The sequence below is a fragment of the Pleurodeles waltl genome, chromosome 5 (assembly GCF_031143425.1).
Source record: "Pleurodeles waltl isolate 20211129_DDA chromosome 5, aPleWal1.hap1.20221129, whole genome shotgun sequence".
NCBI lineage: Eukaryota > Metazoa > Chordata > Amphibia > Caudata > Salamandridae > Pleurodeles > Pleurodeles waltl.
The window spans coordinates 1,666,548,441-1,666,574,851 of NC_090444.1; the positions used below are offsets into that span (position 1 = coordinate 1,666,548,441).

The 26,411-nt window shown below is 49.3% G+C and overlaps 1 protein-coding gene across 1 annotated transcript in view; it reads right to left on the minus strand.

Annotated features, from left to right (window-relative positions):
• LOC138296658 (b(0,+)-type amino acid transporter 1-like) overlaps nucleotides 1–26,411 on the minus strand; it is a 318,433-nt gene that overhangs the window by 189,732 nt on the left and 102,290 nt on the right. The window contains exon 3 of the mRNA XM_069235997.1: nucleotides 8,470–8,556. Within this exon, the coding sequence (XP_069092098.1) occupies nucleotides 8,470–8,556 (87 nt within the window). The remainder of the gene's footprint in view (nucleotides 1–8,469; nucleotides 8,557–26,411) is intronic.

A 26,411-nucleotide genomic window follows, 5' to 3' on the forward strand; every position in this document is an offset into this window, starting at 1 on the left:
GACACCGCAACCTTCCCAGATATTTGGAAACACTCCGAAGTCAACGCTCTTCTCAAAAAACCCAAAGCAGACCCTGAAGACCTCACAAACTACTGACCCATTTCTCTTCTCCCCTTCCTCGCAAAGGTTGTTGAGAATATAGTAAACGTACAACTGTCTCAATTCCTAGAAGAGAACAACATACTCAACGTCTCCCAGTCTGGACTCCGCAAGAACCACAGCACTGAGGCCGCCCTCATCGCCTGCACAGACGACATCAGGACCAGAGTGGACAATGGCAAGACCGTTGCCCTCATTCTCCTAGACCTCTCTGCAGCTTTTGACACTGTATGCCACCAAACCCTCCGCGCACGCCTTTTTGACGCCAGAATCCGCCACAAAGCCCTGGACCTGCTCACCTCCTTCCTCTCCGAAAGAACCCAAAGAGTTTGCCTCCCTCCTTTCCGGTCTACAGCCACCAAGATCATCTGTGGGGTCCCCCAATGATCCTTCCTCAGCCCCACCCTCTTCAACATCTACATGGCTTCCCTCGCCAACGTCCTCCGCCCCAACGGCATCACCATCATGTCATACAATGACGACACCCATCTCATCATCTCCCTCACCAGGAACCCAGCCACTGCCAAGAATAAGCTGCACGCCGGACTCCTCGACATCGCCAAATGGATGACAGCTAGCCACCTCAAATTGAACTCAGACAAAACAAAGATCATCATCTTTGGCCCCAATAAGACAGCATGGAATGACTCCTGGTGGCCCACCACCCTCGGACCACCCCAACACCCATCACCCACGCATGCAACCTTGGCATCATACTGGACTCGTCTCGCTCCATGACCCAGCAAATCAACGCCATATCATCCTCCTGCTTCAACACCCTTTGCATGCTACACAAGACTTTCAAATGGATCCCTTTAGAAACAAGAAAAACAGTCACCCATGCCCTCATAAGCAGCAGACTGGACTACGCCAACGCCCTCTGCGCAGGGACCACAGCTAAGCTTCAAAGAAAACTCCAGCGAATCCAGAACACAGCCGCACGTCTGATCCTCAACCTCCCTCGCCACAAACACATATCCACCCACCTCAGATCCCTACACTGGCTGCCCATCAACAAAAGGATCATTTTCAAAATCCTTGTCCACGCTCACAAAGCCCTCCATGACACTGGACCGGCCTACCTCAACGAACGAGTCAACTAACGAGTCAACTTCCACATACCAACTCTGCAGCTCTGCTCCGCTGACCTCGCCCTCGCTACAGTCCCCCGCATCCAACGCACCACCTCTGGCGGCAGATCCTTCTCCCACCTCGCCGCCAAGACCTGGAACTCCCTCCTTACCAACCTACGCAAGACCCAGAACCTCCCAACCTTCAGAAAGCACCTAAAAACATGGCTTTTCGAGCAGTAACCGCCCCCCCTTCCCAGTGCCTTGAGACCCCACCGGGTGAGTAGTGCGCTTAAGAAATTATTTGATTGATTGATTGATTGGTCTGCCAACATCTAAATCAGACCCTTCATATCTTATTTAAGTAATGCCTTTCTCACATACATACAAACCAATGGGCATACTCCCTCGTGGACTACTACACTCCAACAGTCCAGAACATAGTTGGTAGACCTGTTAGCCTTAGATGGTCTTCCCCCAAACCTAATGCCTTCCTCTTCTACTTTTTTCTGATCTCTTTTTTGCTGCTGCTAGGACATTGCACACTTTACCACTGCTACCCAGTGCTAAACGGCATGTGCTCACTCCTTACGGTTTTAGACAATTTTAATTTCTATTTAGAAAATCTAGATAATAAAGATCCAGATAATAAAGATACCAGCACTCTTATTGATAACTTCTTGAATTTTGAACTTAGGCAAGTGGTAAATTAGCCAACGCATCAGGCAGGCCACACATTAGATGGAATTTTCTCAAACCATCCAGATTTATAAATGGATGATATGCTTCAGGTCACATGGTCTGATCATTCAGCAGTTCGTTTTCACCTATGCTTTAAATTTAACAAACTGCTGCCATCAGGGAAGGTCTTGGAAGAAAATTAATTGAAAGGAACTATGTGGTATCCTTGTGGGATCCAAACCATCCCTTTTAGGGGAGAATAATTAAGCTAATTCTAGTTTTGATAAATGGATAAACGATGCAGTCAATAATTTGTCCCCTTTGAAAGAATTAAAAACCTATTGATCAAGACCATATGCCTGTAGTATTCCCTGAAGCTTAAAATTATGGAAAAGAAAATGTCGATGACAAGAAAGGGTTTGGAAGAGTAAATATGCCCCCAAGGAAATTATTAAATATAAACACCTTATAAAAGATTAAACAGAATTTATCATAGTGGAAAAAATAAATTTCTTTACAAATAAGATTCCGTTGGCCAGCAATTCCTCTAGAGAAATGTTTCAAACAGTTCAGGATGTATCAACACCATCAGCTCCCCCGACTATAGTGCCTTCCTGACAGCTATGTGATAATGTAGCCATCTTTTTCAGAAATAAAGTAGAGACCATATATTGGGACCTCGTGGGGGATACTCAGGATGTGTCCAAATCCAATAGTGAGGACCTTCATGTTGTGGTGGTCCGTTGGAAAATTGTCACCATAGCCCTAAGAATTTCTCTTCAGTCTCAGTAGAGGGAGTAGTAGATCTAGTGACTTACAAAATAAGGATCACCTTTCGACCCTACCCGGCAAAACTGTTCCAAGAAATGTCAGATTATATTGCAACTCCGGTTACTGTGTTTCTTAATAATGTCTTGCGCAGGGGCCAGTTCCCTAGGGATTGGAAAATGGCATCCATCCTACCCCTTCTCAAAAAATCCTCTCTTAATCCCCATAAAGAAACAAAATTATAGACCAATCTCAAGGCTTCCGTTCTGAGCCAAACTCTTAGAAAGACATCTTAATTCCATCTTATTAGGTTATCTAGGTGAGCATTGGATCTTAGATGTCGATCAGTTTGGCTTTAAGAAAGATCATGGCATGAAGGCAGCACTTTTTGCAGTCACAGAGGAAATCATATATATTTTGGATAATGGTGGCAAAGCTGCGGTGATCTTCTTAGACCTATCTGCGGCTTTTGATACCACGAGCCACTGCATTCTGAAACAGCAGTTAGTTGAGATTGGTGTTCAGGGCACTGCCTGGAATCTCCTTAACTCCTACCTACAGGACAGAGAGCAAATAGTCACCATGGGAAGTTTTTCATCAAATCCCTTCACATTGCCATGCGGTGTACCGCAAGGAGCATCTCTGAGTCCCACGTTATTTAGTATATACGTGACCGCGCTCTTGAAGCTATTTAGGTCCTTTGCTTTTATTACCGTGTCCTGTGCGGGTGACACTGAAATTGCTGTACCCATCACAGAGGATATGGATGAGGTAGCCTTGCACTTTAGAAACTGCATGGTTGAAATCGTTATATGGATGAACAGTCATTGATTGAAACTAAACTAGGAAAAATGAGGGGCCAGATGTACGACCAAATTTTGCACGACTCGCAATTTGGGACTCATTTGTTTCAAAACCAAATGCACAACAGTGCCAATGGCACTGTTTGCCATTCCCGATTGGGGTCGCAAATGACCTACCTCATTAATATTTTTGAGGCATGTCGCCTACGCATGCGACCACATTGGGAATGGCTGCACTCACAGGGATGGTGGCCTGCTGGGGACAGCAGACCACCATGTCTGTTACATAGATTTTAAATAAAGCAGTGTTTTTTTTTGCTTTTTGAAATGCATCCCGTTTTTCTTAAAGGAAAACGGGATGCATGTCAAAAAGAAAAATGATCTTTTTTAAAACAAAATCCAGAGCAGGCAGTGGTCCATGGGACCACTGCCAGCTCTGAAAAAAATGTTCACATTAATTCACAAAGGGGAAGGGGTCCTGTGGGGACCCCTTCCCGTTTGCGAATGGGTTACCACAAATTTAAATTGGTGGTAACTGCAATTGTTTTGCGACCGCAATTGCAGTCACAAAATAATCATACATCTCCCTGCAACTTGCAATTAGGAAGGGATGCCCCTTCCTAATTGCGAGTAGCAAATCCCTTTTATGAAAGCGGGTAATTGCGACGACTCGCAAAATAAGGATGGCACATCGTACCAGCCCATTTTGCGGTCACAAACGATGATTTTCGCTGTTTGCAACTGCGTTAGGCCATTGTACACCTGGACCATAGTTCTTTTATTTGGATGAATTACAAACTCTGGAGTGATTCTTGGAGCCCTCAATCCCTGGGGGCTCTGCCTACCCCAGTTGTCAAAGCTAGAAACATAAGAGTTCAGATCGATGTTAAGCTTAACTTTGCTGATCAGATGAGCCAGCTAGCATCCTCCTCTTTCTTTTTATTAAAGATATTGCAGAAAGTTTTGCATTCATTCCTCCTGATCTGCAAAAAACTGTGGTCACCTCATTAGTTTTGACCAAAATTGAATATTACAATCCCCTATATGTGGGGGTGCAGAAGGGCATTATTAAAAAACGACAACGATTACAAAATGCAGCGGTCAGGCGTCTGAAAAATGTTAAGAAATTTGAATCAGTCTCAGAGGCCAGGAATGAATTGCACTGGCTCCCGATTGAAAACAGATTAGCCTTTAAAGCCCTCTGCATTATTGTATCAGGCTGGCCCTAAACCTCTGGAAAAAAAGCATCGTTTGGTATACCGCTACCAAATCCCTTCATTCTATAAGCAAGGAAGGTGATAATCCCTAAAATTCATAAAGTTTTTCGGGGCGAAAGAATTTCTTCATACAGTACATCTCAGCTGTGGAACGAATTACCTGTTCAGTTAAGAAATCAATCCAACCTTCTCATGTTTAGGAAACATCTTAAAACATGTTTTTTTCGCTATAGACTCATTCAGAGAGGATAAAGCCTTCAGGAATGTGTGACAGCGCCTAGACGTCTGTGGGCAATTGCACACTTCATAAAAATTAATCTAATCAAATCTAATCCAATCTTAAAACATGGTAACATTGGCTCATACCCATTTGGAATATTTAATTGACTTTACTTACGAGTAAAGTGGTACCACATATATCCAAGGTCTGTATATTAAACTCTACTAGTGGGCCTGCAGCACTCATTGTGTCAACCACTTAAGCAGCCCATTAAGCATGCCTCAGGCATACAATTGAGACCTGTGTGTGCAGTTTTAAACCGCTATTTTGACCTGGCAAAGTAAACCTTTGAGGTTGGCAAGTAAGATCATGCTTCTGACAACTTCCTTCTAGCTGTTTAGCTTTTGTATCCCTTTTCCAAGGATCTCCACCTGGCTGCTTCATTTGCATATAAATGGGCATAAACAGAAGGAGTGACGGTTTGTGTGCCTTAAAGATAGGCCTCTGGAGGATGCACAGTTTTTGATTCTAGGACATGACTGGAGGAGCTAATTTTGGACTTGTGCTGGTTCTATTCAGCCAGATTGGGATATGTCTTGGAGGTCGCAAAACTGTATCCCACACTCAGGATTCTCCAAACCACAATCTCTGTCTTGCTCTTACTACAAAAACACAAAACTTGTTTATTCCTTTTCTCAAAAATCTCTGTCAAATATTTTGGTATCACAACCCAGCCATCAGTTGCTCCCTCAGCTGCAATTTCCCATCACCACAGAAGGTGCTAGCTCCTTGTAATCCTTATGCACCCTATAAACTATTGTAACAAACTGGGATGTTGGTTGACTGGGGGGAGAACCTGGTCAAGCAGCAACCACAATTCTTCTTTGAGTGAAGTCACAAGCAACCCTAAGTTAAGCTGTGCTCAACCCTTGGGTGGCTTGGCATGCAGTAGTCAGGCCTAACTGAGAGGCAATGTGTAAAGTATTTGTGCAACACTTCAAACAGTAACACAGTGAAAGTATACCAAAAAGCGATCCTATACCCGTTTAGAAACAACAAAACTCCAATCGGTTGAATCAGAGATATTCAGTTCTAAAGATTTTAGTAACAATAGTGCCAAAAAGCACAAAGTGCCAACTGTGGGCATCTAGACATACTAAATCAGTACAAAGTAATACATTCAATCCAACTGCAAGGGAGCACAGGCTGGCTCCAGGGACCCAGTTAGGCATGCTGAACAGAATACCTTAAATCCTGTTTTGTGGAGCAATGCGAGGATCTGTGTCGAAGATGTGTTACCCAACTGAAATGATGCGTTGGTTCTGAGATGCATGGAGGCTGCAGTGCAAGGTCCTGGGTCATCAAAGATCCCATCGACAACGGCTTGCGATGCGAAGTCTTGTACCGCAGATGCATCATGCTGTCAAGGCAATTCATTGGTTCTGAGGAGCTCTGAGGCTGCAATGCGGAGTCCAGTGTCATTGTTGAGCCTGCCATTGACGAGGGATGCGAGGGTTTGCGCTCCGTTGCACAGCAGCAGTTCCGATGCAGCGATGGGCTGCAATACAATGCCGGCCATTGAGGCAGTCCCAATCCACTCAGCAGTGGCAATCCGTTGGTTCTGCTCGGGGCTGCCCCTTGTAGCAGAGGGGATGCATTGGCTCTACTGGATCCACAGAGCCTGGCCCACTTCCAACAGTCCAGGACTAGGGTGGCATCCCTTGGCAGGTAGAATCACAGATGACAGGGTCTAGGTGCAGGTGCAGGTCCAGGGTTGTTGGAAGTCTGTGTGTCCCTGAGGCTTCAGATCAGGAGTCACTCGGGGATTCTGGGTTCAAGAGATGCAGGTCCTGTCCTTCTCACCCAGGCAAGAGGGTGGCAGTCAGCAAGTTACAGCAGCAGGGCAGCAGTCCTTCAGATCAGCTGTTCAGCAGAGTGACAGTCATTTCAGCATCACAGCAATCCTTCTTCCTCGCAGAGTATTTATAGGTACCGAACTGTACTGAAGTGGTGGCGTCTGAAGTCCAATATGTATACCCAGTTGTGCCTTTGAAGTGAGGGAGAAGCTTTTCGAGGTTTCCCTTTTTCAAGGTGTAAGTGGGGCTGAGCACAGCTCCTCCCTGCCATCCTGCCAGTAAAGGCCCATCCAAGCACATCTAACCTCTCTATTGAGTGGGGCTGTCTAGGAGGAATGCACAAAGCTCAAACGTCAGCTACACCCAGTCATGTGATCCAGAGACAGGCTGCAGGCACTAAATGCCAAAGGCGGAATAATGCAAACTTTCTATAACTGGCATTTTCAAAATTGTACTTTAAAATCCGACTTCACATTGAAAGAGGATTTTTTATTACAATTCCAAAGACATCAAACATGATTGGTTGTCAGCTCCCTTTTGAAAATTATCACCAAGGTTACTCCAATCTTATCCCATGGACAGGTAGGCCTTGAGCAGTGAAAAATGAATTTAAGACTTTTTCACTACCAGTTCATGTAAAACTAGAAATACATATCCATCTTTTTAAATGCACTGCCTACTGCTCTCTGGGATATCCAGGGCCTAACCGAGGGGTGACTTGTATGTGTTAAAAGGAAGGTTTGGGCCTGGCTAAAGGTTTCTTTTGCCAAGTCGAAATGGCAGTTTAAAACTGCCCTCACAGGCTTCAATGACAGACCTGAGACATATTTAAAGGGCTACTTAAGTAAGTGGCACGATCAGTGCTGCAGGACCACTAGTAGCATTTAATTTACAGGCCCTGGGCACAGGTATTGAAAGTTTTCCAGGGACTTACAAGTAAAATAAATATACCAATTGTGTATAGGCCAGTTCCACCATGTTTTAAGGTGAGAGCACAAGCACTCTAGTACTGGTTAGCAGTGGCAAAGCGCACACAGTCTTAAAGTCAAGAAAACCAAAGTCATCCAAATAGGAAAGAAGAAGGCACAAGGTTAGGAGAAAACCACGCCATGGCTTCCAGGTCCTACATTTCTTATTGGCTGTCACATTTTGAATCAAACCCTGTCTATCTTGCAAACAACCTCCAACACGTGTATGGAGAGCGACCCAGTCCTAAAATGCAAGCCAAATGCCTGATGAAAAGGTGAAATAATTTCTCCTTTGGTAAATGACAGACAAAATTTTGTGTTAATAATCTTGCAAATCCACAGATGGGAACCATGAGAACACTTTGTATTACAACATGGCTGATGGAAATGTTGGGCCTGCAAAGGTTATAATCAAAGACCTGGGAACACAGACTAGTGTCAGTGTTATGGGATGGGAGCAACTCAACGACTGAATCATTGGTGGATGTAGTGATTGCAATCCTATCTCAAACCGTATGGCTTAACACATATTTAGGGAAGAATAATTTTGGAATTAAATAAAGTAATTAACGCCTTGCCATGCATTAGTAGACTACAAATGTAAACATGTTATTAATTTGCTCTTATCATTTATGTCACACACAAGGATTTCGGTTGGAAAAATGGCTATCCCTTGACCTTATAATATATGCGCATTCGGAAAAATAACATTAGATCCTGTTCCATATTGTAGTACTTGTTTTCATAGCCAATTCGTTTTCTGTGAGTATTATGGTATTTGTCTTACCTACAAATTCAAGTCTGGTGTCCATGTTTGCACCTTCAGACTTCTGTATATTGTTTGGGCAATTTTCAATCAATATTTTGCTCGTTCCTAAACAATAAATGCCAAAAGAATTAAGAAAAATAGAACTACCAATCCACATTATGTAAGTGTCCCGTTCAGGGTGATCATCAACAAAAACAATTATTTTTGTTAAAAGGAAGAAAAGAGCAGACGTCAGTTCCAAATGAAGTCATGTATGGTTAGTTTAACAGTTACGAAATGCAACTTTACATTACATGTTCGCCATTTTTGACGGACGGTTTCATAAATTCTTTCTTTTTTTATTTGTATTAAGTCATGTATTCATTTGAAATGCCTTTGTCTTTATTTTATCGGAGCAACATTGTTGCTCTTTATAGCCAGCCACATGGGGAAATGTGGTTTTCTTAAAGAGAGTGGGACCTATTGTTACAGGCGTTGTTTGCCATTTTTTGCTTTTAGAGAGCCGAGTCCGGTTAGATGATTTTTTTGGCTATTGTGACGTCACAGCCGCGTACAATGAGTTTTTTATATATGCCCCTAAATGAGGGCCAGTGCCATACATACTGGATTCTAATCCCAGTTGTTCGCTGTTACTAAATCGGAGCAGTGAAAAACAAATGATGTTTCCACTGCTTTGACGTCACCGGGGGAGCACTTGGTTCGTTGGTGCCCTAAATGCTCCAACATGGGTCTCTGGAGACTCAAGGGAATTTGCAGCATGGCCGCTAGTGTTCTCACCTGCCTTTTCCCATCCTTGAATCTCCACAGACCAGATCGAGGCAGGAGAACGCCGGAAGCGCTCGCCCTTAGCCAATCATCATGTTCCCTGTTAGCTGCAGGTCTCCACAAACTCAGACAGACAAGGAATTCAATGCTGTGCCGACTCCACTACAGAAAGCCTCTTAATTCAGGGGAGAGCATCTATGACCGCTTCAGTGGGGAGTAGCAGGGAATGCACATAATGTAGTGGGTGACAGGAGGCCACGTATTTTTTTCAATTTGGTTAGGGGAAGGGAAGAAACTGAAGAGAAGATAGTGCGAGTGGCTGGCAGGACACCGTGTTTTTTAAGATTTGGGAAGGAGAGGGGTGATAATGTTATGATTCACGTGGAGGTTGCTAGGATACCAGGTATGGCTTTTAGAGGTTGGATGGGGAGGGGAGAACTAGGCAGTAGGTGTGGAAGGCAGGACACATTTTTTAAGGGTGTGGCTAGGAAAGATACTCGCATTTGCCTGTGTTTTTTTATTTCAAAATATTTTATTGGTTTTAGGGGATATTAAAAAGGAGGAGGCAATAGGGAGGGGCACTGGACATTCATAATGAGGAGCATTATTGTGGTATATGAGTACATCCAGAAGTAAAACAAAATATAGCCAGCTGGGTACAGATATGAATCACATATGTATGTTCACCATAGTAATGGTGGAAAACCCCGAAGGAGAAGGTCGGGGATGAAGGAGATGACTTAAGAGTGCCCCAGAGAGAAGTGGGGGAGAAAGATGTCCAGGGCAGAGCAATGGCAGTGATGTGAAGGCAGGTACTTGTTGCTAAACACCTAATAGAGAGAGGTAGGATGTTTTCGCTCCAACGTTGGGGGCGTGGGAGTGTTGTGTTCTCAAGGAGATTTAGGTGGTCATTCCAACCCTGGCGGTCGGTGTTAAAGCGGCGGCTAAACCGCCAACAGGCTGGCGGTAAAAAAAATGGAATTCCGACCCTGGCGGAAACCGCCAATAGAGACCGCCACATCAACACACCGCCCGCCACGGCGGGACAAACAAACAGCGCGGCGGTCCCCGCCAACAGACAGGCGGGAGTCAATGTACCGCCCACCCTATCACAACCTACCAATTTGCCACCTTTTCCGGGGCGGTAGCCCCGCCGATAAAAACACGGCGGAAACAGCCATTACGAATGGAAAACGCTCTCCTCCATACACCCCACAAGGAATCTGGACAGCATGGAACCCGAACTCCACATCCTCCCAGCGATAGTCTTCCTGCTCCTCTACCAGGAGCACGAACGCTGGCGCAGAAGACAACAGTGAGTACTGCACCTACGACACAGGGGAGGGGGAGGCAAAAAATTACGGGGACACACATACGCGACACACCCACCCCCACCCTCACCCACTACAACACACACATCAATGCATAGCAATACATCACAGTCCCCCCCCCCCAAACCACCCGGAAGAATGCAAAGACAAAAGGAAATGATTCTAAACATTGGAATATATTGTATTACTGGCTTAAAAATATATAACACATCAAAAAATCTTATATACATAAATGTACAAGTCCGAGCATTGTAGCAGGCATTGTCCGTGGACCACTGGGCCCAAATCACATGGGCAAAGCCCACAAGGATACCTGACTCCAACGGAGAGAACACTGCAGGGGCATCAGATAGCAAAACTACAGGCACCTCAGGGGGAAAGGAGGGGGGGGCACCTCAGCCAGATGAGTCCACGACGCCAGATCCACGATGGGCCTCCATGGCCACTGTTCAATCCTGGGGAGTGCAAAGCCACAGTCTCACAAGTCCACACAGTGGGTGGGCTGCCCACTGTTCAATCCTGGGGAGTGCAAAGCCACAGTCTCACAAGTCCAGACAGTGGGTGGGCTGCCCACTGTTACATCCTGGGGAGTGCAAAGCCACAGTCTCACAAGTGGATAACAGTCTACACTGGTTCTGGAGGGGGACTGGTGCCCAGAGTGCTTCGTGCAGCCCTGCCCGACACAGATGCGGGCCAGCCCCTGCTGCTAATGGGCCAGCGGTGCTTGAGACGGCGGTGCCCAGTTCAGCGGTGCTTGAAACGGCGGTGCCCAGTTCAGCGGTGCTTGAGATGAAGGGCCCAGTTCAGCGGTGCTTGAGACGGCGGTGCCCAGTGCAGCGGTGCTTGAGACGGCGGTGCCCAGTTCAGCGGTGCTTGAAACGGCGGTGCCCAGTTCAGCGGTGCTTGAGATGAAGGGCCCAATTCAGCGGTGCTTGAGACGGCGGTGCCCAGTGCAGCGGTGCTTGGAACGGCGGTGCCCAGTTCAGTGGTGCTTGAGATGAAGGGCCCAGTTCAGCGGTGCTTGAGATGAAGGGCCCAGTTCAGCGGTGCTTGAGACGGCGGTGCCCAGTGCAGCGGTGCTTGAAACGGCGGTGCCCAGTTCAGCGGTGCTTGAGATGAAGGGCCCAGTTCAGCGGTGCTTGAGATGAAGGGCCCAGTTCAGCGGTGCTTGAGACGGCGGTGCCCAGTGCAGCGGTGCTTGAAACGGCGGTGCCCAGTTCAGCGGTGCTTGAGATGAAGGGCCCAGTTCAGCGGTGCTTGAGACGGCGGAGCCCAGTGCAGCGGTGCTTGAAACGGCGGTGCCCAGTTCAGCGGTGCTTGAGATGAAGGGCCCAGTTCAGCGGTGCTTGAGACGGCGGTGCCCAGTGCAGCGGTGCTTGAAACGGCGGTGCCCAGTTCAGCGGTGCTTGAGATGAAGGGCCCAGTTCAGCGGTGCTTGAGACGGTGGTGCCCAGTGCAGCGGTGCTTGAAACGGCGGTGCCCAGTTCAGCGGTGCTTGAGATTAAGGGCCCAGTTCAGCGGTGCTTGAGATGAAGGGCCCAGTTCAGCGGTGCTTGAGACGGCGGTGCCCAGTGCAGTGGTGCTTGAAACGGCGGTGCCCAGTTCAGCGGTGCTTGAGATGAAGGGCCCAGTTCAGCGGTGCTTGAGACGGCGGTGCCCAGTGCAGCGGTGCTTTGGATGAAGTGCCCAGTTCAGCGGATCCGGCCATGGCGTGGAGGTCATTTGCCACCTGTCCTGTGGCTGGCGGGGCCTTCCTGCCCATCTGTCGTGTGGCTGGCGGGGCCCTCCTGGGCTGCAGTACCGGGCCTGTTGGTGTCCTCCTGCCCACCTGGGATGGGGCTGGCGGGGCCCTCCTGGCCAGCTGGGCTGATGGCGGTCTTGTCGGGCGTGCTGCCCTTCCCAGCCTTCCCTGATCGCCTGTGGCCCTTCATCACCTTGGGCGGTGTGCCAGCTGGCTCCACACTTCCTGCCGGAGCCATGGTAGGGATTTTAGTCCCTTGTGTTTTCACCCTCTCGCGTCGGCCACTGCCTATCTTCGGATGTTTCTCTGTGGGTGGGCTGCCCGTGCCTTGGCTCCGTACTGAACTGGCTGGCCTTGAGGGTGGGGAACTCCACAGTCCATGGCAGACTGTCATGACAGGGCCCGGTTTAGTCGTGGCTGAGGTGCTGACTGGAGTCCTATGAGATGGACGGGGTGGGGGAGTTGTTGGAAAGAGGTTAAGTTTGGACAGGAAAAGCATTTTAGGAGCAGTGGGACCGGTAGGTGTAGTGGGTATGGGAGTGGAGGAAGAGGTTGTGGTTGTAGGAGTTTTAAGTCTGGTGTCTTTGGGTGCAGGTGCTTGGGCTGGAGGCTGTCGTGAGGTGGATGGCTGTTGGGTGGGTGGCTGCCTGCGTTTGTGTATCTTGGAAGAGGGGCTCACAGACACACTGGGAGAGGACACAGGGGACGTGTAAATGGTAGTGGGGGTGGTGACTGCACGTGTGCGGGGGGTTCTGGTGTGTGTGCTGGTGATGGACGTAGTGGCTGAAGATGTTGTGCATGCAGGTGTGAGTGGAGACGTCACAGGAAGGGAGGAGGGAGACGAGGAGGAGGGGGACACAGTGGAGGCAGTGGGTGTTGGTATGTCTGCATGTGGATGTTGCTTGTGTGAATGCCTGTGTGATGTGTGGTGCTTATGTCTGGCTGAGCTTCCCTTGGGTGTTGAGGTGTGTGCAGGCTGGTCTGATGGTGTGTCTGGGATAGGCAGAGGTACAGGTGATAGGGTATGGGTGGAGGAAGTTGGAGGGGGGAGGCTAGAGACAGGGACAATGGCTGCCATCAGTGCAGAGGCCAGAGTGTTGAACGATCGCTGAAGGGCAGCCTGACCAGAATGAATGCCCTCCAGGTATGCATTACTCTGGTGCACCTCTCTTTCGACACCCTGGATGGCATTCAAAATGGTAGACTGCCCAACAGTGAGCGTCCTCAGGAGGTCAATGACCTCCTCACAGAGGGCAGCAGGGCTGACTGGGGCAGGGCCTGAGGTGCCTGGGGCGAAGGAGATGCCCACCTTCCTGGGTGAGCGGGCACGGGGCAAACAGTGAGGTGCTGCTGGGAGGGCGGTGCTGGTGCGGTGGGTGGCGGCTGTACCTGTTGTTGCGGGGGGCACAGATGTTGCTGCCACCACAAGGGAGCTCCCTTCAGAGGACGAGTCCGTGTCACTGATATCTGCACGAGTCCCCGCTGTGGAGCTCCCCTCGCCCTCCGTCCCACTGGTGAATTCCGAGTCCGTTGCATGGCCCTCCATGGCCATGTGGGATGCAGCTCCCTCCTGCTCCGATGCCACTTCTCCTCCGCCTGATGATGCTAATGCACACATGAACAGAAAGACCACAAAAAGGGGGGGGGGAAATGAAGACATGTTGAGTGCATGCATTGGCGACACCGTTGGCGGACAGGACAGACACAGAAGCCCCCTGCACTACGCCGCGCACTTGGGGTCGACTACTCAATCCGTGAGACATCGCCTACAAGCCTATGGACGATATCTACACACATAGATGACACAGGGCCATGAATAGCTGTACTTGGCACCCTACAGAGGTGGGGGGCAGGGGCACAGGGCCATGCCTTACGGAGGGGCTTAGCCTACATAAATCGCCCTGGCCTAGGGATACCCACAGCCCTCCTCCCCCACCCAGACACCTCCACTGCGCGCAAAGTCACCAGGATTAGAGTGTACTCACCCCCTTGTGTCTGCTGTGATGTCCTTACGCGCCCATCCAAATCGGGGTAGGCCACCGCCAGGATCCGGGACATCAGGGGGGTCAAAGTCCGACTGGCACCCCTCCCACGTTGGGAGGCCATCCCCAGCTGAGCCTCCGCCGTCTTCCTGCTCCAGCGTCGGATGTCCTCCCATCTCTTCCGGCAGTGGGTGCCCCGTCTGTGGTGTACCCCCAGGGTCCGGACGTCCTTGGCGATGGCACGCCAAATATCGATCTTCTGGTGGGCGCTGACCTATGTGACATGTACGGTGGGAGAAAAATAGTCATCACCTTCTGCATGCTCAATGTGAGTGGCCCCCCATCCCTACCCTTGCCATGTGGCACATGCTCTCATCCGTCGTTTGATGTATGCCTCAATCACTCCCCTCCCCACCATCTTTCATCCACACCACTCAACACAGGCATTGCCCACAAAGCATGGTCCCAGTGTACTTACCTGTTGGTCTGGAGGACCGTAGAGTAGCCCATACTGGGGGAGGAACCCATCCACAAGTTTCTCCAATTCCTGAGCAGTGAAGGCAGGGGCCCTTTCCCCAGTCGCATGAGCCATTATCTCTTCCAGACCGAGGTCACAGCAGCACTTGCAGTGTAGGTCCTCTCCTGTCGAAGATCAGGTATTGAGTGATTAAGCAGATAGAAAATGGCGGTCACGCCCGCGGCGGTGCGTACGCGGTGGTGCGTACCGCGGTGGTGCGTAACGCGACCGCCGGCGCACATCGTCATTGGCTCCTGAGACCCATAGGGTTCAATGTTAACCAATGCTGCTTTGCGCCGCGGTCTTCGACCGCCTACCGCCACGGTGTGCCACACCAGCGCATTTACCTCACATCCCATTGTCGCACTTCACAGGTCAGGCAGCCGCCATTTCAAGGGCCCACATGGCTTAGTTTCTACTGCGTCACACATACCTAGGCCTTGCATCAACACTCATACAAGCCATTCAATGCATTGGGAATCGTGTTCTGTGCAAGCTGTGGTTACGTACCTGTGGGTTGATTGACTCTGTGCTCGCTGTTGTCCTTCATAGGCACCGTCCGCTGGGACATGCGAGAAGATGGAGGAATCTTCCGGTGTACAGACCGCTGGTGGACCTGTCGACAATGGAAGAAAGACATGTCATACTGACATACAGGCTTGACCGAGCCACTATTCAGGAACTGTGTGCCCAGCTGGAGCCAGACCTGATGTCACCAATCCGCCAACCCACAGGGATCCCCCCTCTAGTGCAGGTTCTGTCAGTACTCCATTTCTTTTCAAGTGGGTCATTTCAAACAACAGTGGCCATAGCTTCAGGGATGTCCCAGCCTATGTTTTCCAAGGTGTTGTCCAGAGTGTTGTCTGCCCTGCTGAAACACATGCGGAGCTACATCGTTTTCCCTGAGGTGGGGGATTTGCCTACACTGAAGGGTGATTTCTATGCCCTTGGACATATCCCCAACATCATAGGTGCCATTGATGGGACACATGTTGCTTTGGTCCCCCCCAGCAGGAGTGAACAGGTGTACAGGAACAGGAAGAGTTATCATTCGATGAATGTACAGATGGTGTGTTTGGCTGACCAGTACATCTCCCATGTTAATGCCAAGTTCCCTGGGTCCGTGCATGATGCCTACATCATGCGGAATAGCAGCATCCCTTACGTGATGGGTCAACTCCAGAGGCACCGTGTGTGGCTAATTGGTGACTCTGGTTACCCCAACCTGTCATGGCTACTGACCCCAGTGAGGAATCCCAGGACAAGGGCAGAGGAACGGTACAATGAGGCCCATGGGCGAACTAGGAGGGTGATCGAGCGAACCTTTGGCCTCCTGAAGGCCAGGTTCAGGTGCCTCCATATGACAGGTGGATCCCTATTCTACTCACCAAAGAAGGTGTGCCAGATCATCGTGGCCTGCTGTATGCTTCACACCCTGGCTTTGCGACGCCAGGTGCCTTTTCTGCAGGAGGATGGTCCAGATGGTGGTGTTGTAGCAGCTGTGGAGCCTGTGGAGAGTGAAGACGAGGAAGCCGAAGAGGACGACATAGAGAACAGGAACACAGTAATACAGAAGTATTTTCAATGACACACAGGTAAGAATCCACACCGGCATATTACATTTACTGAAAGACTACTACCTCTCTACTGTCGGACCTTTTCCCCCAGTGGATGGTAACTGAGTTGTGACTTTCCCTTCCGATTTCAGAGATGTGGGCCCCACTGCGTGACATCTGCTTTGTTTCCCCATGGACTACAGCTGTGTGACAGTGGTATGTTGTCATCACTATGTAAATAAGCATTTTGGCACGGTCCTGTCTAATACATTTGTTCAAAATCACAGCTAGACTCCAGATTGTTTTGTGCAATAACTGTGTTTATTACAGTGCTCTATATTGGTGGGTGGTTGCAAATCGGTGAGGGGTGATGGTGGAGGAATGTCCATGGCAGAGTCCAGACTATTAATATCACAGGTGCATTGTCCAAATGCCTGTGGAAAGTGGAGCAGGGGCAGTTTAAGGATGGACAGGGTGACAATGTGGGACAGTGGGATGACAATCAGGGAGGTATCCTTTCCTGGCGGGGGTCTTGGCATCTTACTCTGTCTTCTTCCTGGATCTCAGTGCCCGCTTGCGGGATGGTTCTCCTTCTGCAGGGGATGGGGTGGTGGTGGCCTGTTGGTCCTGTGGCGGGCCTCCTGTCCACTAGCGCCGGCAGAGGTGGTAAGCAGTTCTTGGTCCATGCTACTGTGAGGGGCCCTTTGTGGTGCTACAGTGTCCCGCAATGTGGTGACTACCTGATTCAGAGCCCCTACGATGGTGCCCAGTGCGGAACTGATGTTTCGTAGTTCCTCCCTGAACCCCATATACTGTTCCTCCTGCAGGAGCTGGATCTCCTGAAACCTGCCCAGGACCGTCGCCATCGTCTCCTGGGAATGATGGTATGCTCCCATGATGGAGGAGATGGCCTCGTGGAGAGTGGGTTCCCTGGGCCTGTCCCCCCCCTGTCGCACAGCAGCCCTCCCAGTTCCCCTGTGTTCCTGTGCCTCCATCCCCTGGACCGTGTGCCCACTACCACTGCCCCAAGGTCCCTGTTGTTGTTGGGGTGGTGGGTTAGCCTGGGTGCCCTGTAGTGGTGGACACACCGCTGATTGACGTGTCCTGGGGACAGAGGTATGGGCCCGCTGGGTGGGTGCTGTGCTGGTGTTCCCAGAGGGGGGAAGGTCTGCTGTGGCCTGTGGCTGTCTGAGGGGAACCGACTGTCCCGAGGTCCCCGATGGGCCGGGCTGGTCATCTAGATCCAGGTCGACAGAGGTTCTGTCATCACTGTGGGCCTCTTCTGGGGGTGGAGTGGACATTTGTGGACCCTCCTGCGCGGTGACGTGGCGTTCGGGTCCTGCAGGGGTATAAAAGTATGGTTATTGCATCTGTGTGTGCCATAGCGTGCAATGGGTGGGTGCCCGTGTACCCCAGTGCTGGCATTCCCGTGTGGGGGCTTTTGTGACGGTGGTTTGGGGGGGGATGGGTATGTGCAGTGGGCATGTTTTGGTGATGGGTGTCCATGCTTTGTGGTCGCATGCAGGGTTTTGGGTTGGGATGGGTGGGTTGTGATGGTGAGACATTTACAAGGAGTAGGTGTGATGGGGGTGAGGGTGAGGGTGGGGGAATTAGTTGGCATGCTGGTGGGGTGGGGGGGATGAAGTAGTGAAGATGAGACTTACCAGAGTCCATTCCTCCACCTACTCCTGCGAGGCCCTCAGGATGCAGGATCGCCAGGACCTGCTCCTCCCATGTTGTAAATTCTGGGGGAGGAGGTGGGGGTCCGCCGCCAGTCCGCTGCACCGCGATGTTGTGCCTGGATACCATTGAACGCACCTTCCCCCGTAGGTCGTTCCACCGCTTCCTGATGTCGTCCCTATTTCTTGGGTGCTGTCCCACTGCGTTGACCCTGTCGACTATTCTGCTCCATAGCTCCATCTTCCTTGCAATGGTGGTGTGCTGCACCTGTGTCCCGAAGAGCTGTGGCTCTACCCGTACAATTTCCTCCACCATGACCCTGAGTTCATCCTCAGAAAACCTGGGGTGTCTTTGCGGTGCCATGGGGTGGTGTGGGTGATGTGTGGGGTGGATTGCGTGGTGCTAAGTGTTTTGATGTGTATTGGTGTGTTGTGTGAAGTGCGTGGTAATATTGCTGGGTGACAGTAAAATGCGCGTCTGGGTGCTCGGATCTCTTTTATCTGTGCGTGTTCACGATTCTGTTGGAGTGGAGGTTTGAGGGTGATGTGGGTGTGTGTTTTATATTGTAATGGGTGTGTGGGAGTGGTGTTTGTATGTGTATCAGGTGTGTGTATTTTGAATTGTCCAATGTGGCGGTGTTTTGTAGAAGTGTGTGTGTTTTGAGCGTGGCAGTGTGTACCGCCAATGGAATACCGCGGTTGAAAGACCGCCGCGTGGATTCGTGGGTCGTGATGGCATGGGCGTATTTCTGTTGGCGTGACGGTGGAGGTTTGGTCATCGCCAGTTTCTCGCTGCCCTTTGGTGTGGCGGACTTTTGTGGATGTCTGTATTTTGGTGGCTTGCCTGTTGTGGGTCAGAATGACCGTGGCGGTTTACCGCGGCGGTGTTCTGGCGGTCTTCTGCACGGCGGTAAGCGCCTTTTACCGCCAATGTTGGAATGACCCCCTTAATCTTTTGCATATATAACTTTATTCCATGGTTTCTGAGATGTCTGGCAGTCCTAATTGTTGTTAGAAAGTATATTATCTGCCCTTCTCATGAAGCAGACCCACGCCCACCATGTGTGGTATGAAAGGTTTTGGAATGCTTTCCATTCGCATAGAATATTTTCTATTCCTGTCGTTAGTAGGAGGCCCATGAGACACACGTCTGATTGATTTAGTTTCAGGGTGGGAGAATGGGACAAGGGCCTAAGACAACTGTGTAAAAATTCAAGGAGATCTCAATGTTGAAGATTGCCTTTATGGTTTTCTGAATTCCTTTTCAGAAATGGTGGAGTTTTCCACAGTGGAATAACATATGGATGAGGGTGTCTGAAGAGTTTTGGCAATTCCAGAAAAAGTCTGAGTCTAGAAGCCTTAATCTGGAGAGTTTCTCAGGGGTCCAATATGCTCTGTAAAGTATCCAGTACTTACATTGTGAGAGAGTGGGAGAGATTTTATTTTCAAGGGCATACATCCATATCTTTTTCCATGATACATTGCTTAAGGTTGAGAGAGTGGAATTAGGGGTATATTCAATCCACTTTGATTGGATTTCAGATGTGACTCTCTTGTTAGTGTTGAAGTTGTTCAGGGATCAATAAACTGTGGATGGTGTGTGCGCATTTTGGATCATTTAAAGCGAAGGGGAATCAGGTCAGAATTGTGTGGGGTAAGATTATTTTTCATCACAACCCTTTGTGTAAGGAAGTTGTAGAATTCAATATTTTCTAGGTTGTGAGAGCCCTATAAGTCTGAAAACATTTTAGGGTATGTTGATTTGCGAAGGTCTTTGAGGAATAAGATATTGTTTGATGACCATAAAGGAGATCTGCCTTTGATTAAATGTTTGCGTTGTTACATTGGGGAGCGTATTCTGAGTTTTGGATTTTATGCAGAAGTATTTTATTCATTGATCTGAGGGCCGAGATGGTGCCCTTGAGAATAATATGAGATTGTTGTAGGGGTACTGTTTTCATAATTAACAGTGGAATAGAAGCGTATGGATTTGCCAATATTTTTTCAATGTGAACCCATAACAGTGTGTCTAGTGTTTCTGGGTGGATCCATCAAGTGGCATGTTTGATTAGAAAGGCAAGTTGGTATTTAAAGAATTTGGGGATGTTGAGGCTAAGGCCTCCGCAGCATTTATTTAGTTTTTTTAAAACTTCTCTCTATTGGCATTTATGTATAAACAAGCCCAAAGGTTGCACCGGTTACTTACAGCATTACTGTAAGGAAATGCCTCCTTGGCATGGTTGCCCCCTGACTTTTTGCCTTTGCTGATGCTATGTTTACAATTGAAAGTGTGCTGAGGCCTGCTAACCAGGCCCCAGCACCAGTGTTCTTTCCCTAACCTGTACTTTTGTATCCACAATTGGCAGACCCTGGCATCCAGATAAGTCCCTTGTAACTGGTACTTCTAGTACCAAGGGCCCTGATGCCAAGGAAGGTCTCTAAGGGCTGCAGCATGTCTTATGCCACCCTGGAGACCTCTCACTCAGCACAGACACACTGCTTGCCAGCTTGTGTGTGCTAGTGAGGACAAAACGAGTAAGTCGACATGGCACTCCCCTCAGGGTGCCATGCCAGCCTCTCACTGCCTATGCAGTATAGGTAAGACACCCCTCTAGCAGGCCTTACAGCCCTAAGGCAGGGTGCACTATACCATAGGTGAGGGTACCAGTGCATGAGCATGGTACCCCTACAGTGTCTAAACAAAACCTTAGACATTGTAAGTGCAGGGTAGCCATAAGAGTATATGGTCTGGGAGTCTGTCAAACACGAACTCCACAGCACCATAATGGCTACACTGAAAACTGGGAAGTTTGGTATCAAACTTCTCAGCACAATAAATGCACACTGATGCCAGTGTACATTTTATTGCAAAATACACCCCAGAGGGCACCTTAGAGGTGCCCCCTGAAACTTAACCGACTGTCTGTGTAGGCTGACTAGTTCCAGCAGCCTGCCACACTAGAGACATGTTGCTGGCCCCATGGGGAGAGTGCCTTTGTCACTCTGAGGCCAGTAACAAAGCCTGCACTGGGTGGAGATGCTAACACCTCCCCCAGGCAGGAGCTGTGACACCTGGCGGTGAGCCTCAAAGGCTCACCCCTTTGTCACAGCCCAGCAGGGCACTCCAGCTTAGTGGAGTTGCCCGCCCCCTCCGGCCACGGCCCCCACTTTTGGCGGCAAGGCTGGAGGGAACAAAGAAAGCAACAAGGAGGAGTCAATGGCCAGTCAGGACAGCCCCTAAGGTGTCCTGAGCTGAAGTGACTCTAACTTTTAGAAATCCTCCATCTTGCAGATGGAGGATTCCCCCAATAGGGTTAGGATTGTGACCCCCTCCCCTTGGGAGGAGGCACAAAGAGGGTGTACCCACCCTCAGGGCTAGTAGCCATTGGCTACTAACCCCCCAGACCTAAACACGCCCTTAAATTTAGTATTTAAGGGCTACCCTGAACCCTAGAAAATTAGATTCCTGCAACAACAAGAAGAAGGACTGCCCAGCTGAAAACCCCTGCAGAGGAAGACCAGAAGACAACAACTGCCTTGGCTCCAGAAACTCACCGGCCTGTCTCCTGCCTTCCAAAGAACTCTGCTCCAGCGACGCCTTCCAAGGGACCAGCGACCTCTGAATCCTCTGAGGACTGCCCTGCTTCGAAAAAGACAAGAAACTCCCGAGGACAGCGGACCTGCTCCAAAAAGACTGCAACTTTGTTTCAAGAAGCAGCTTTAAAGAACCCTGCAACTCCCCGCAAGAAGCGTGAGACTTGCAACACTGCACCCGGCGACCCCGACTCGGCTGGTGGAGAACCAACACCTCAGGGAGGACCCCCGGACTACTCTACGACTGTGAGTACCAAAATCTGTCCCCCCTGAGCCCCCACAGCGCCGCCTGCAGAGGGAATCCCGAGGCTTCCCCTGACCGCGACTCTCTGAAACCTAAGTCCCGACGCCTGGAAAAGACCCTGCACCCGCAGCCCCCAGGACCTGAAGGACCGGACTTTCACTGCAGAAGTGACCCCCAGGAGTCCCTCTCCCTTGTCCAAGTGGAGGTTTCCCCGAGGAAGCCCCCCCCTTGCCTGCCTGCAGCGCTGAAGAGATCCCTTGATCTCTCATTGACTAACATTGCGAACCCGACGCTTGTTTCTACACTGCACCCGGCCGCCCCCGCGCTGCTGAGGGTGACATTTCTGTGTGGGCTTGTGTCCCCCCCGGTGCCCTACAAAACCCCCCTGGTCTGCCCTCCGAAGACGCGGGTACTTACCTGCAAGCAGACCGGAACCGGGGTACCCCCTTCTCTCCATTCTAGCCTATGCGTTTTGGGCACCACTTTGAACTCTGCACCTGACCGGCCCTGAGCTGCTGGTGTGGTGACTTTGGGGTTGCTCTGAACCCCCAACGGTGGGCTACCTTGGACCAAGAACTGAACCCTGTAAGTGTCTTACTTACCTGGTAAAACTAACAAAAACTTACCTCCCCCAGGAACTGTGAAAATTGCACTGTGTCCACTTTTAAAGTAGCTATTTGTGAATAACTTGAAAAGTATACATGCAATTGAAATGATTCAAAGTTCCTAATGTACTTACCTGCAATACCTTTCAAACAAGATATTACATGTTAAATTTGAACCTGTGGTTCTTAAAATAAACTAAGAAAAGATATTTTTCTATAACAAAACCTATTGGCTGGATTTGTCTCTGAGTGTGTGTACCTCATTTATTGTCTATGTGTATGTACAACAAATGCTTAACACTACTCCTTGGATAAGCCTACTGATCGACCACACTACCACAAAATAGAGCATTAGTATTATCTCTTTTTACCACTATTTTACCTCTAAGGGGAACCCTTGGACTCTGTGCATGCTATTCCTTACTTTGAAATAGCACATACAGAGCCAACTTCCTACATTGGTGGATCAGCGGTGGGGTACAAGACTTTGCATTTGCTGGACTACTCAGCCAATACCTGATCACACCACAAATTCCAAAATTGTCATTAGAAATTGATTTTTGCAATTTGAAAAGTTTTCTAAATTCTTAAAAGACCTGCTAGGGCCTTGTGTTAGATCCTGTGTAGCATTTCTTTTAGAGTTTAAAAGTTTGTAAAAGTTTGAATTAGATTCTAGAACCAGTTTTAGATTCTTAAAAAGTATTCCAACTTTTAGAAGCAAAATGTCTAGCACAGATGTGACTGTGGTGGAACTCGACACCACACCTTACCTCCATCTACAGATGAGAGAGCTAAGGTCACTCTGTAAACTAAAGAAAATAACAATGGGCCCCAAACCTACCAAAATACAGCTCCAGGAGCTTTTGGCAGAGTTTGAAAAGGCCAACCCCTCTGAGGGTGGCAACTCAGAGGATGAAGATAGTGACTTGGAGGGAAATTCCCCCCCTCCAGTCCTACTTAGGGAGAGCAGGGTTACTCAAGCCCTGACTCCACAAATAATAGTCAGAGATGCTGGTTCCCTCACAGGAGGGACCAACAACTCTGAAATCACTGAGGATAACCCCAGTGAAGAGGACATCCAGTTAGCCAGGATGGCCAAAAGATTGGCTTTGGAAAGACAGATCCTAGCCATAGAGAGGGAAAGACAAGAGATGGGCCTAGGACCCATCAATGGTGGCAGCAACATAAATAGGGTCAGAGATTCTCCTGACATGTTGAAAATCCCTAAAGGGATTGTAACTAAATATGAAGATGGTGATGACATCACCAAATGGTTCACAGCTTTTGAGAGGGCTTGTGTAACCAGAAAAGTTAACAGATCTCACTGGGGTGCTCTCCTTTGGGAAATGTTCACAGGAAAGTGTAGGGATAGACTCCTCACACTCTCTGGAAAAGATGCAGAATCTTATGACCTCATGAAGGGTACCCTGATTGAGGGCTTTGGATTCTCCACTGAGGAGTATAGGATTAGATTCAGGGGGGCTCAAAAATCCTCGAGCCAGACCTGGGTTGACTTTGTAGACTACTCAGTAAAAACACTAGATGGTTGGATTCAAGGCAGTGGTGTAAGTAATTATGATGGGCTGTACAATTTATTTGTGAAAGAACACCTGTTAAGTAATTGTTTCAATGATAAACTGCATCAGCATCTGGTAGACCTAGGACCAATTTCTCCCCAAGAATTGGGAAAGAAGGCGGACCATTGGGTCAAGACTAGGGTGTCCAAAACTTCCACAGGGGGTGACCAAAAGAAAGGGGTCACAAAACCTCCCCAGGGGAAAGGTGGTGAGACAGCCAAAAATAAAAATAGTAAAGAGTCTTCTACAGGCCCCCAAAAACCTGCACAGGAGGGTGGGCCCAGAGCCTCTTCACAAAACAATCCTGGGTACAAGGGTAAAAACTTTGATCCCAAAAAGGCCTGGTGTCGAAACTGTAGTCAGTCTGGACACCAAACTGGAGACAAGGCCTGTCCCAAGAAAAGTTCCACTCCAAACTCCAATCCAGGTAACACTGGAATGGCTAGTCTCCAAGTGAGATCAACAGTGTGCCCAGAGCAAATCAGGGTCCACACTGAAGCTACTCTAGTCTCTGAGGGTGGGGTGGATTTAGCCACACTAGCTGCCTGGCCTCCTAACATGCAAAAATACAGGCAGCAGCTCTTTATTAATGGGACAAGTGTAGAGGGCCTGAGGGATACAGGTGCCAGTGTCACCATGGTGACAGAGAAACTGGTTTCCCCTGGCCAATAACTGACTGGAAAAACTTATACAGTCACCAATGCTGACAATCAAACTAAAGCACATCCCATGGCAATGGTAACTTTAGAATGGGGAGGGGTCAATGGCCTGAAACAGGTGGTGGTCTCCTCAAACATCCCAGTAGACTGTCTGCTTGGAAATGACCTGGAGTCCTCAGCATGGGCTGAGGTAGAACTAAAAACCCATGCAGCCATGCTGGGTATCCCTGAACTGGTGTGTGTAAAAACAAGAGCACAATGCAAGGCACAGGGTGAAAAAGTAGAGCTGGAGTCTGGAAAAATGGCCCAGCCTACCAAGAGAAAAGGAAAGTCAGTTGGGAAACCAACTGCAACACAGTCAGAAAAAGGGAACCTCTCTTCTCAGGAAGAAGTTCTGCCCTCTGAGGGAACTGAGCCTTTGGAGCTTGAACCTTATCAGGTTGAGCTCTTAGGCCCAGAGGGACCCTCAAGGGAGGAGCTGTGTAAGGGACAAGAAACCTGTCCCTCTCTTGAAGGCCTTAGGCAGCAAGCTGCTGAAGAGTCCAAGGGCAAGAAAAATGGAACACATAGGGTCTATTGGGAAAATGGACTCCTGTACACTGAGGCCAGAGACCCCAAACCTGGTACCACTAGGAGAGTGGTAGTGCCTCAGTCGTTCAGAGAGTTTATTCTGACCTTAGCCCATGATATTCCCCTTGCTGGGCATTTGGGACAAACCAAGACGTGGGAGAGGTTAGTCAACCACTTCTACTGGCCCAATATGTCCCAGAAGGTTAAGGAGTTTTGCCTCTCCTGCCCCACCTGTCAATCCAGTGGTAAGACAGGTGGGCACCCAAAGGCCCCCCTCATTCCACTTCCAGTGGTGGGGGTCCCCTTTGAAAGAGTGGGTGTGGACATAGTTGGTCCACTGGAACCTCCCACAGCCTCAGGAAATATGTACATCCTAGTAGTAGTGGATCATGCTACTAGGTATCCTGAAGCTATTCCCCTTAGGTCGACTACTGCCCCTGCAGTAGCCAAGGCCCTCATTGGTATCTTTACCAGAGTGGGTTTCCCTAAGGAGGTGGTGTCTGACAGAGGTACCAACTTCATGTCAGCATACCTAAAACACATGTGGAATGAGTGTGGAGTGACTTACAAATTCACTACACCATACCATCCACAAACTAATGGCTTAGTTGAGAGATTCAACAAGACATTAAAAGGCATGATCATGGGGCTCCCAGAAAAACTCAAAAGGAGATGGGATGTCCTCTTGCCATGTCTGCTTTTTGCTTACAGAGAGGTGCCACAGAAGGGAGTAGGATTCTCACCCTTTGAACTTCTGTTTGGTCACCCTGTAAGGGGACCACTTGCTCTTGTTAAAGAAGGCTGGGAGAGACCTCTTCATGAGCCTAAACAAGACATAGTGGACTATGTACTTGGCCTTCGCTCTAGAATGGCAGAGTACATGGAAAAGGCAACCAAAAACCTTGAGGCCAGCCAACAGCTCCAGAAGTTTTGGTATGACCAAAAGGCTGCACTGGTTGAGTTCCAACCAGGGCAGAAAGTCTGGGTTCTGGAGCCTGTGGCTCCCAGGGCACTCCAGGACAAATGGAGTGGCCCTTACCCAGTGCTAGAAAGGAAGAGTCAGGTCACCTACCTGGTGGACCTGGGCACAAGCAGGAGCCCCAAGAGGGTGATCCATGTGAACCGCCTTAAGCTCTTCCT